General features: G+C 40.1%; 1 protein-coding gene across 14 annotated transcripts in view; it reads right to left on the bottom strand.

The window, feature by feature from the left end:
* The window catches only part of TJP1 (tight junction protein 1), a 174,383-nt gene extending 161,890 nt beyond the window's left edge, over nt 1-12,493 (bottom strand). For 4 of the 14 annotated variants that reach the window (XM_068957803.1, XM_068957807.1, XM_068957819.1 and 1 more), the window contains exons 1-2: nt 12,312-12,493; nt 2,947-3,079 (exon numbers count right to left, since the gene is read on the bottom strand). In XM_068957803.1, the coding sequence (XP_068813904.1) occupies nt 2,947-3,079; nt 12,312-12,478 (300 nt within the window). In that variant the 5' untranslated portion in view covers nt 12,479-12,493. The remainder of the gene's footprint in view (nt 1-2,946; nt 3,080-12,311) is intronic. The other 10 variants (XM_068957799.1, XM_068957800.1, XM_068957802.1 and 7 more) reach the window with 4 other exon arrangements.
* Nucleotides 12,494-13,175: the final 682 nt, after the last annotated feature.

Raw genomic sequence — 13,175 nt, 5'->3', positions numbered from 1 at the left:
TCTCTGATTATCCCTTCCCTCGTAAAGAAAGAACAAGTTTTTAATCAGCCTCCCAGCTTAATGCTGTTCCCTAACCCTGTCCCCTGCCACAGCTGGAGCCAGAGTAAAGTAGTAAATACAGCATTTTCATTTATTGAATACTCATATGTACATACTGCACGGAAATCCAGAAAAATTACTTTCTCACTGGGGACACATCTTTTCACACTTGGAGAAAAAGAAGCATAACTGATTTTTTTAATTCTTCCTACTGTCAGGATTTGTTCTCAATAACAATTTTGCTTAGAGACGGTGAACAAAAGTTTACAAAACAATCAGTCTGGGATGCACATAGGCATTACCTATTTTAAATTTCAATTCTGTAACAATCAGATTTATTAATGGAGTCTCATCTCATTATATAATGAAGAAAACCTGTAGTTCATTGGAAGCTTATCAGTGAAACTTATTTTGAGTTTGTCAGTACGTAAATCATCATTTTTTAAATATGCAGCTTCTCCTCTTTGTTGCGTATAAAATGGATATACTAATGCATAAAAGAGTTGTAAAGAGAAAGGTTTAAAAAGTTATTTCCCTCTTCACATACAAGAACTTCTCAGTTCTATTCAATTTTTCATTTTCAGCTTTATTCTATCTGCCAGTGCCTGAGCCTGGTTACAAGAAAAAGATAGATAACAAGACAAACACTTAGTACTAGGAGCGCTCTGGAAACACTTACCCATACTAATTCTCTCAACTATTTCTTTGGATCTTTTTTAAATCATAATTTAAAAACAATAAAAGTACTATTATACAAAAATCAAAGAATATTTCAGTGTGATTCTAAACCAGTTGCACAGTAGTGAGAAAATTCGTATTTGTAACTCTGATTTCTGTGCCGAGCTATTTAAACTTGTATCATCCGTGAATATGAGACTTTAGAGTAACACTGATCTTCCTTTCCTGGTCCTTATAACCAGTATCTACCCATTAATGTATAGATTTTGTATATATAGATGTACATATTCTACACATATATATGTGCTACAAATATGGATATGCCCCATTATTGTGTGTCTCAAATCTCTTTGCAAAGGTTCTGTGGCATGCAAGATACTCTTTTTACCTTTGGCTAAAATCTCTTTCTCTTTAAAGGCCCCAAGAGTAGTGACAGATTTAGATAAAACTCCCTATTAGGACCACACAGATAAAGACCCATGTAGCACACTGAAATTGTTCCAGTAATCTCATTCCCTAAAGGAACTTCCAGTTTTCAGTAAAGGAATCACTACATTGATATCACTGCTGCGACAGCTGTTTGCATAGATGCAGCAAAACTAGCTTTAGCCTAGGCCAGGTTAGTTACTGAGAGCATAGGACTCTGCACCAGCTCGCTGTACAGTTTCCCCAGCTGTGGGACCTGGCTTAGCCATATTCGTAGGCTCCATGCTATGATACTTGCACTGTCAGAAGTATCTGGACACCAAACAATACATAAACCACCAACCCTTGCTACTAATTTCATTACTTTTACCAATAGCAAGCCAGCAGCTCTTTGACCCAAACAATGATAGCTCTACAGGACTTACCAATTCCAAACAAAATTGTCCTGAGCAAAAATATCAACAATGCTATTGGCATCATCTTCTACAAGAAACATCACACTGAATGCTGCAACATACTCAGTCTGTTGCTTTGTTTAGGGAAATGATGTTACATTTTCCTCAGTTACATCTGAATATTGTAGTTATGTTGTTTATATTACATACATTTGTGTAATGCCAGACAATACAACGTCTCTCCATGTCTCTACTGATTTGTACATCACCTTAGAGACATCACATATTTCCTCCTATCTCTTTCATTCTCAAATCTAATCATGGGTTCATAACTTAATGCTAAGATAGTCTTCAATATTATTTCAATATTTTATAACTAACTCTACAACATGATATAATTTGTAAGAGTATAATTTGCTTTGGCCAAATTCCCCCCAGTTGGTTCAGAGGTGTAGCTCTTAATAGCTTCTCAGTAAAGACTTACAAACATACTGTGACTTTTTGGGACCAACTCTCATCCCTTGTGAACAGCATAAATAGCAGGAAATCTACCCCTATGTCCCATACTTGTTCATATTATCACCTTATTTTCTTTCACTATTTGGATGCAAATGTCCCCTACTGAATTAAAATTTGTGTATGCCTCTATTCCAGCATTTTTCCTCTTCATTCAGCTAAACCTCTAAAGCATCACCTGTTCAAATTCTTTGAAACCATGATGACATTACATTTTCTGCAACTATAAGACAAACTTATCTAAACTCTAACCGAAGAGAAGTAGCTAAGTAAATACCAGTATCGCTTAGTTACAGTGGGATATCATCTGCGATACTATAAAGCTATAAGCACATACATATTTTAGGAACGTTTCTTTCTTTTCCTAGGACTTCACTATAGCCATATACTATGGAAAGAATTTTGAGACCTTTGTAAGAAATAATGCATTTTGCTTTGAGTGCCACTTCCAAATTCTAAATATGAAAATATAATTTGAAAACATATTTCATTTTTCATATTCTAGAATTTTACTATAACATATAGATGCATGTCTGTGAAAATTTACTCCATTTCCAATTAATTGTACGCATCTTATTATGCAGGAGGCAATAATACAACCTGATATCAAAATTTATAACTAATGTTTGCTCAGGAACAAAAATGCAACTATACTTATATAATCACTATACTTATATAATCACTAATTATATAAGCAACATCACTTTTTGTTAGCATTCGGCAGTGTAGAGTTGTGATTGTTAACATCATTGAGTTGTAGTACAACACCTTTTGTAATTCTGACAAATAGATACACCTAATTTAAGAGAGAGAAAATCTTTCTCAACTTTCTGCTTTATAGCAAAATTATCAGAACTTCAAATGGGATAAATGTTAAGGATATGATACTTACAGTGAATTCACAGAAATCAATGCTATCAAGACTTTTGCTTCTGTGTATTCTCCCTTTTATTCTTCTTAAAGAGGGCTTTCCCTGACTTACACTACAGGTAGCACCGTTGGGATTTTCAGAAGATGGAGTTACCCTGCCAAACAAAAAAAGACACATATCAGACAAAGAATATAGATTTTGTCGAATGATTCTCTTTAAAGTAAAAAACGTACAAAGGAATAAATATATTGTCGTACTATACAAACAGTGAACCTCATTCTAAAATTATATTTTCAATCAATAAGTTCCAAAATTAGACCCACAAAAGTATGTGGGAATCTATCTGCCATGAAGTCCAACGATGCCTGAAGATTTAGTCCAAAGCATGTCATCACTGCAAAATGAATGAACAGTAGCCATTTTTTGTACAAATATGAGAGGTATCAGAAAAATCACACATACGTAGAGAAATGTACTTAACTTCTGTAAGATTAAAAGGAATGTTTTTCTCTATCAGTTGAGTGAAAAACTGAGTCCTGTAATACATGCTGATGGCTGCCACTTAAATCAGCAGGAGACTGGCAGTATTTGGCTTTGGACCTTTTCCAGTTTGTGAGTACTAATGGTACTTCAGCTGTTCTAATGATGAATAATGATCAACAACGATGAAATGAATAGGATCTATTAAATTTATATGGGTAATATATTAAGGAACTACACTTTAGAAAGTCTTTCCTCACAAAGGTAGTCTCTCTAACCATAGTTGTAAGGGGAGTCTGTAACTGAAATATTTTGAGTAAGCAATCCATATTTTAAGGAGCTTGTTGAAAGTGGCTAATTATTAAAGTAAGTGGGGTTAACAATTCACCAAATGGATTGTGAGGTCAATATTTTAAATGCAAGACAGTCTCTAGTCAGTCTGATGCCACATTAGAAAAACTGGCATTTCAGTAAATACGCTCACCAAGAATCACCTAAAAAACTAAAACACCGAACATGAAGATTTAGATTTGTTTCGTATGATTTCTCAGCTGCAGACATAAGTGGCCAAAAAAAAAAACAGAAACAAAAAAAACCTTTATCTTTTTAGCATTTCACAAGACTTTGGACAGCAGTACATTGGACTTTTCTGCAATCATGAAGATTCCTCTCCTGAAAATTTAAGAATGTGCTTTGCTTTAGGTTTGTTTTCATAAAATTAATGGGTTCAGTATGTACCTAAGTGCTTTTACAAAAGAGAAAGAAAGGCAGAGATGTCTTAAACGTACACGTCATCAAAAATGGACACTGCTTAGCGTGGACCATGTAAACAGCCGAAATTCCAAATTCAAAGTACAAAATACAGAAACCACAGGCTGAACACACTTGTGCCACCAGCGGGACTCCGAGGTCTACACAGCATCATGGTTAGGATAAAACGTCCAAATTCATGTTCATGGTAGGCTAAGGAGAGGCATGTTCATTTTGAGGCTAGAGAGATGCAAAAAGTTGCAATAACAAGGTTTGTAAATGAAAATAGATCTCAAAATCCCTTATTCAATTTTTAAAGGTAAAGCCCTTGACTGTTGTTGACTTACTGTGATTACCACTTCAAGATTTTGTTCTTAGATGACTGAGGTTTTTGCACATGCACAAGTACACGCGTATGTATCTGCACAAACAGATTGCTGTTAGTTCTCTTGAGATAAGTAATTTGTTTTGGATTTTTTTCCCTTTAGGTTAATTCACTTCTAGCTTCTAACTGCAAAGTTAAATAAAAATTTCTAAGTGAAAAAGCAACTATAATATGTAGATATTTTAATTCTTTTATGAACTTCCTGCTCAAACTGCACCAGATTTCTTGGTATAATTGTATGTGGATTAAATTCAGAGAATGATGCCTGACTACCACAGTAATCTGTTTGTTTACCGAACAGAAACTACAGAAATGCCACAGATTCCCTATTAGCATGTCTTAAAGAATCACCAGGACAGATTTCCAAAGACAGTTGCTCAGTCTCAACTCCTGCTCCACAGACAAAAGCAACATTTATGGCGATAGCACATTTCTATTTCTACTACATGAATGTATCTTTTGGATATATTTTGGAGTGCTCCAAACATTTCTGATAAAGTCAATCCAAACGTACGCAACAGTATGTATTCTGACTCCATGTCAAATGCAGACTCTGGAGCCCACAAAAAGATACCTTGATTTCAGTACAGTTGGAAGGTCTGGACTAATTCGCTCTCCAGAAAATTTTTGTAGGTTTCCCATTTCAACACTTATCACTGGATCTATAAATCTGCACGTTCACCTCCAGCCAATTACATGCTGAGAACGTTAAACCAATACCTGTCTTCCTTATACTCAATAGAAAAGTTTTTAAAAGTTTAAAGCTGTGCTGTGTTCTTTTTTATTTTGAAATATATCTCAAACCAACTGTTCTAGGCCCTTAGCAGTAAATGTACGTATTTAAAAGTTGCAAGTCTTTTAAAGTGTGTTCATACTGTGTTCATACAGTTTTGTTAGAAAAAAGAAATTAAAAAAAACCTCCATCTGTGAAAGAAAAAACATATTTATAACAGGCCAACTGAAGTCATGTAGTTTTTACAGAGAACTAAGGTAATGATGTATTTTGAAGGACCTTCCACTTGGGAGCTCCATTCCCTAAAGCCACTTGAGAAGTGAAAGAAAGGAGCACGATTTGCTGCCCCCGGCATACATCCATCATTTCATCCAGCTGGAGAATAGATGATGGCTATTACTTACAAGCTTCTGGAATTTAGAAAAATGCATCTAAACATCATATTTAATGTTCAAAGTAAAAAAATAAAATCATTAATTGCACTATGTCATTACAAGAAAATGAAACAATATTCAAGCAATGAAAAACCTAGCGGGAAATCGGAAGCTTTGCACAGTATGGTGTATCAAAGGAAGGATATGAGCTAAGATATCCAAATCTACAGAATTATGTTTTTTACTCCATGGTTGAAGAGAAAACCTTGGGACAAGTGTAATGAATTAAAAATCATTTTGCTGAGACTTAACAACTCCAGTGCTACTCTGCTACTCCTCAAGTCTTAGCAAAGAGGAGTAGTAACAGATCTGAACAGACTTGGATCTGCTTCATCACATCTCCTCAGAGTGTTGGATGCAGCAATGACACTCAAGAATCCATTTCCAATAATGCTGTTGCAAAACTGGAACTGTTCCAAGTACTAGGCATTTTCACAAGGAATAGAACCCCAACATTAAGATTATGAAATTGTAAGATTAACAGGAATGCCAGCTTCAGTGAGTCCAAATTCATGAGACAAAGTCCAAAGAGTTCAAGTTTGACTTGAAAATATATTTTAAATTGATTTTTAATTAATTCTTACTTTCAAATCTTCCTTTCTCAAACTTTCTACTGTAACCAGAGAAATAGAGTTTCTTTTTTTGATGAACATTGAAACTATCATGCAATAATATTATTTTGGCATCTGAACCTTAACATAAAAAAATTAATTACATTATTAATGAAAGTTGCCACATCTGATTATCTCTTTTCTTCCTTTATGTTTTGTTTATTTGTCTTGTTTAATTAATAGAAAATTCAAAAGTGACTTTCTAATTCTCTGGCTGTAGTATATGCATCAGGCATAGAGAAGAACAGGTTAAAGCAGAGAGATCTGTGAGAGCCCTTTTAAAATGTCTGCAACTCATTAGCTACTTGAAGGCAAATCCTCTTGAATCAAAGCCTAAGAATGAGATTTCCAAAGTAGTCTAGATTTTAAAAAAGGTATTAAATGGCATCAAGATCTTTGAAGGGAGTGAGCGATTCTGGATGCCTTGTTTGAAACGTGCTGTTTCTGTTCATGAAAGAATGTGTGTTTAATATTCTGGAAACATAACACCTTGCCAGTGCGGCTCGTGTGGCTGATCCTAAATTAAGGCATCCCAATTTACTAAGTTTTGGAAATATCAGAGAAGTAAATTTCAACCAGTTTGTAAATCTCATCTAGTGCCTGAGGCCCCTGTTTAACATCCACAGTTCTTACACCGGTTTCATTGACCTTGATTGGTTCCTGATCAGATACCCCATTACATAACTGTGATTTTAAATTATTTTTCCAGTGGGTGAAATAAGCAAAGACCTTAAGACCACTGACAAACATGCCAGCAAAACAAAATGTCACATAACAGTTCCCTCAAGATACAGCATCATAATCAAGGGATAATGACTTAATACATAGCATAACATAATTAGATGGAACATATATAATGTAACATAGCTTTTATTTTAAAAGTCTTTGTATTTTATTTGCACATGATTATTATGTATTATAAACTACATCTTACACCTTTTTGTAGTTAAACTTTGGCTGAAATGACTGAACTAATGTCACGTTATTTCCTAGATAGACCATTTAGATTGAACGGTATTTAAAAATTTAAGACTATTCTCTTCCTGTTTAGTGATGGTTTGTTTACAGTCCTGAAAAATTTTTACAAAAGACAATTTTACAATATTGAAAAAGTAAGCCTTGAAATTACACAGTTTCTGTTTTCTGAGCGCAATATCAAAGCTGCAGTTAACAAAGAAGTTGTCACATTTGTGACCGCTATATAACCCCAACAGGGCTGATTAGCAGTGACATAACTAATTATTACAGTTTTCATATAATGCAAGCTGCCTGCCCAGGATATTAACAAAGCATTTAGGTACTTGTAGCAAAAGGTTAATATAAAATGGTCTCACATATGTAAGTTTGAAAGTTCTTAGAAACTGCTGTCTTTAGTAGCTATATAGATCTTACTTAAAGAGATATATAGAACTTCCCTAATTGTGTCCTCCCCTAAGATGACAGGCTTCCCCAGTACTACAGTACCAGTGTACCTCCTGGCTCCAACAAAAGGCAGGAAAAGCTGAAGCTCACTCTCACTGATTAGCTTGGAGATCTAATAGGTATAGTTGCTCAATATTCATATTTGTTTGAAAAAAATGACTAAGTTGAAATAATGACTAATGATACTGGTTAAAGCCAAGAACTGAGCAGTCAGCTACTATGAAAAATTCTTGCCTATCTCTGCCAACTTCTTCAGTTTAATCACAGTATCCCAGCCTCATCAGAGAATAAAAATTATGTCAATTCATTTACAATATGAATAAATGTTTACAGTGGACTAAGATGAGATTATTATCCTTGTTTCAAACAAATATTAACAGGAATCAGTAATGAAAAGTGGAAAACAACTATTCTGGTGAGCTATATTTTTCCATATAGTTCTGCAAGAGACAACCAAGAAGTTCAGTCTTTGATGCTTTTCTTCTCCTACACTAAAATGACATCTTCCGTTATTTGGTTATTTTAGATATGATGCTACTTAGAACGTAAACTAGCTGTGACACTTTCCTCTCTATGGATGGTCCTAATGATACAACAGACATCCTTCGTTACAAGCCTAAACTTCTGCATCCCAGTCTCAGTCTAAATACAAAGATTCTGATCCACCAAAACTTTTAGAACAGTGCTTAATTCCAGACATGCTGGTTACTCTTCACGGATTTCAAATAAGTTCACTCGTATGATTGAAAATAACTGTCCCTAAGTCATTTCCTACAAGGAGAAGCTGCCATGAAGATGCAGGTTTCTGTACCACTTACTCTTCTAACAATAGCCCCAGATAAACAGGGGAGAATTGGATCTAGTCAAAATTCAAATCCTATAGTGTGTTCCAACTGCCTTCTTTTCTATTAACTACAGATCACCTCAGAGAACTCAAACACGTATAAAAGGTGTTGGAAATGTAAACATGGAATAGTCTCAGTAATTGCTATAATATTCTTCATTAGGAAAACATAACACTGACTAAGCTTTTTATCTCATTTCCTGATTCTTCTCACAATAGGCTTGGTCTTGCACTTTCACTAAACAAATAATTTGAATAATTCCAGAGAAGGAGCAGGCCAAAACAAAGGAAATAGGGGAACTTTCAGCACGACTATCTATTTCTTACAGCATTTGTTTCTACTTTGAAAGGCTTTAAAAGATCCCCTATTTCCTTCTCCTCTGGGCAGAGGAACCTAATCGGCAGCTTGGCAAGAATTTATGGTCTATATGCGTACTTCATCTTAATTACATGATTTATAATTTCCCACTACAAAAGCATTCAGCTTGCAGGTATTGGGAGTTCAGTAAATATTGATGTTAAACTACTATTTTAAAGTACTCCCAGGTGAGAAGTTAATTTTCCTTGAGTACCTTAGCAAATGTGTTAATCCATGCTGCCTTAAAATAAAAAAAGCTATCAACTGAGGCTGAGAATAGAACCCTGAGCTGTTTTACCAAGGTGAAAGGGACTGTCATACAATTTTTCAGGTGTGAATTGCCACATTCCTCTTCTTAATTTGGTTTCTCTAGTAACTGGCGTAGCCAAAGCTCAATGTCAAAATAAAGGTTTCACAACTTACAAAACTCTATAAAATATTCTATTTCCAAACAGGAAAACAGAAGTTCTGAAGGAAAGTACTAGTTACACACCTCTGACAACTGTTTTAAATATAATGAACCAGGTAACACTCTATTGTAGAGAAAATAAAGGCAGTGCTGCTAAGAAACGTTATTGGACAACCTCAGAAAAGAAAATTGTCTGTGCAGAAAACAGGTACAAAATAGACAGAAATAGTGCAAGCTTCTCATGTTGTCTCTGCCCTGATCTGGAAGGCGACTCGTGCCCTGAAGACAGCTTACTGACTTGTTAAACTCTGCAGTAAGATTAAAAACATCCTACTCATCTCATTTCTGGTTTCTACATATTAGATTACAACATAGACACCGAACAGGGTCTGAATCAGCAAATCGGGACTCCAGCAACTTCCCTGATCACCGAGCGCAGAACTCTACTACACCAGGTAAACCTCTTCATAAAATGATCAAACTCCACATTAAACACAGTTAAGTTTCTGGCTCCAGCACTTCCAGCTGCAAGCCCAGGGCACAGCTTCCTTCCTTTTTTGTCCAATTTTCTGTTCGTTTTATTCCCAGCTAGTTTATACCAATCAGGGTCCATCTTTTTTGTTTTGATTTGTAGCTGTGCTTTGGTAAATCAGAGAACAGGACTCACATTTTGGAGGGCAAGTCAGAGGAAATTAGAGTGGCAGATGCTCTATAAAGAAATAGACCATCGCTGCTACCTTTTTCATTTTCATTCAGTAGGATTCAGGTGGATTATCTCCACCAACAAAAAGTATTTTAAACCTTTTTTATTAAATTATATGTTTTGCTTCCACTTACAATATGTACTAACACATCAAGCAACTTACGAATCTGAATGGCCATCATTCTTTTTTTTTTTTAAATAAATAAAAATAAAGTCTTAGCATCCTCTGATTGCAAGCTGACTTGATTTATGTATTTTCTTTATGTATTTTGGAGGTTCCCAGTGATATGGCATTGGAACAAATCTTTGCTTTCCGGGCTGGCAATATACACTATGTTGCCTTGATTTTAGTCATAAAAATATACTCACCTCCCTATTATTTGCTTTTCTTTAATGTGTGCATTAAGAACAGTATACATACAGACTAAAAGCAAATAAAAAAAAGCCATGACAAATTATCCTTACGCATTTCTCTAAATGCATCAGAAAAAAATACTATTTCATCCACAAGCATAAATTCTACCTATGCAGATAATGCTATCCAAGTTCCCTAAGAAAATGTGACTACATAATATCATGTCACCTATTAATAAAAATATCCCATAGACACACTCTCAAATGCTTAAGTAATTCATATAGATCTCTACTGCAAAAAAAATTTATCTTATTTATCCCTAACACTTAAGTCATTTAAATCTGTATACAGCACAGCATTGTAATAACACGAAGACAAGCTACAAATGTTAAGACATTCAGTGCTTATAGCATGTATTATTTGGGATCCATTACAGTGTTTTGATATCCCTCAAAAAGCACAGAATCTCACCATGAAACTAGGCAATACAGAGCTGATTACATTCCAACTGAAGGCATCAAGTGGGAGTTGTATCAGGTCCTTCCAGACTTACTTTTTAAAGTGCGCAAATATCGATAGTTTCACTTTAATTTGTCAGCAAAGACGACATTTCCAAGAAGACAGAGGAAATACGATATGGCACAAGAGCTAGCACTGTGTTACACAATTCAAATATTAAAAGAAATAATATATCAACACGCACACTGCTGCGCACTGACAGGAATGTCACTTTAGGAGAATAAGAGAGGTAGGGTAGTAGCACTTTATGTAACTTACATAATCAAAATCAAAGCACTGAGTACAGTCTAAAATCCTTTGATTCGATTAAAGGTAATAGAAGTTATCTGCATGACAGCATATTTTTGTTTAGGACTAGATTTGATTTTGTATGTTACAGTTAATATGAATAGGATATGTCCAGTCGTTTTATTTTCTGCAAGTAATACATCAAGGTTTGGAATGAATATCAGGCAGCTTATTAGTTCCACATTGTTTCTTCAATTGTATTTCCTTGACATTGTCTACGCCGGCTGATAACATGAAAAAAAACCCCAATCGGGCAGCGCATGGAAGATCCGCATGTGCTGCCGTCGCTGCCACGGACATCCTTCCACTCGTGAGTGACCCCGTCTAAGCAGCAGGGCTCTCGCCCCTTCGCTGACACCCCGCTCCCTACGCGGACGCACAAGGGCAGCGACAGGGAACCGCAGGACCACCACCACCACCACCACCACCACCACCACCCCGTGTAGAAACGCTCTCGCTGCTTCCCCCTCCAGAAGACGCGGCCAGTTCCCACATTTCCCCCCCGCTGTCAGCGCTGCCGCGGACGCGCGTCCCGCCGCTGCCGGGGGGGCTGCCACAGCCGGCCCTCCACCGCCGGGCGCCAGTTCAGCGCCCCCCACCAGCAAGCACAAAACCAGCGGGAAGGCGGCGAAAGCGTGTTGTCCGTGGCGCGCCGCCTCAAGCGCACCTGCCGGGCGGCAGCCGCCGGGCAGCGCGGGGGAGGCACCGCGCTCAGCGGGAACACCGGGGCCGCCGCCGCGCTCCGGCAAGCGCCTGACAACGCGCCTTCCTCGAGGGGCCTGGCAGCCGCCAGGAGGGCCGGGCGGGCGGGAGCGCCGCGCCGCCGGCCGCGCTGCAGCCCGCGATGGCGGGCGCCCGGGCAGCGTCTCGCCCCCGCCGCCGCCGCCCCAGCCCCATCGCTGGATCCGCCACCAACTTTCCGCCGGGGAGATGCGGCCGGGCGCCCGAGGCCCGCTCTGCCGCGGCGCCGGGCCGGATTTCCAGCGCGCCGCTGCCCGCGCAGCCGTTATTCCTGTCAGGAAAAAGCCCCGCGGCCGCCGCCGCCGCCCGCCGCCCCGGCCCGCAGTGCCGCCGGCCCCTGCCGTGCCTACTCACCACAGCTTCCTCTTTAAGGGCATCAGACTGCCCCGGTTGGAGGCGGTCACCCCTATGGCCATCTGCAAGACAGTCAGGTATTTCTGATACTTCATTTTGCCGTCGCCCCCCCTGTCCCTGCCTCGTCCCCGCCGCCGCCACCGACAGAGTCTCTCCAGCCGCTGCATGCAATCATCAAATTTTTATTTCCAGGCATCTGCCGTCCCTGCGTCGCGCTTCTTCCCCTCCTCCTCCTCCTCCTCCTGCCGCGCTCCCTCTGCCTCTGCCCCCCCAGCTCACGCTCCTCTCCTCCTCCTCCTGCCGCACTCCCTCTATCTCTGCCCCCAGCTGACGCTCTCCTCCTCCGCCCCCCGCCGCGCTCCCTCCATCCCTGCTCCGCCTGACGCTCTCCTCCTCCTCCCGCCTCGCTCCCGCGCCCAGCCCTCCCCCCGCGCCGCCTCCCGCTCCCGCTCCTCGCCCCGGCCCCGGCCCGTCGCCCCTCACCTGCGCCGCCTCCCGCAGCCCGGCCCGGCCCGCCCCTCCCCCCGCACGAGCGGGCCCGCCGCGCCCGTTACCTGCGGCCGCGCGGCCCGGCCCGGCCCTCCCGCCCGCCATCAGAGCGGCGCCATGCCGCAGCCCGCCGCGCCGCTCATCCCATTAGCGCCTAGAATAGCCCCGCTTTATCGCAGTCTTCACGCCGCGCCCGCCGCTGGCGCGGCCGCCCCTGGGTCAGCTGTGCCGGGCTGCGGAGGCGAGCGCCCCCGCACCGGGGGCGGCCCCGGGGGCGGCGAGGGCCCCGCTGAGCCCCGGCGCGAGGCGAGGTGAGCGGCGGGGCGGGCGCGGAGGCGAGGCGAGGCGAGGCGAGGCGAGGCGAGGTGGGGTGAA

This window comes from Struthio camelus, chromosome 12 (genome assembly GCF_040807025.1).
Source record: "Struthio camelus isolate bStrCam1 chromosome 12, bStrCam1.hap1, whole genome shotgun sequence".
NCBI classification, from domain to species: domain Eukaryota; kingdom Metazoa; phylum Chordata; class Aves; order Struthioniformes; family Struthionidae; genus Struthio; species Struthio camelus.
This window is presented reverse-complemented; position numbering and strand designations above follow the sequence as displayed.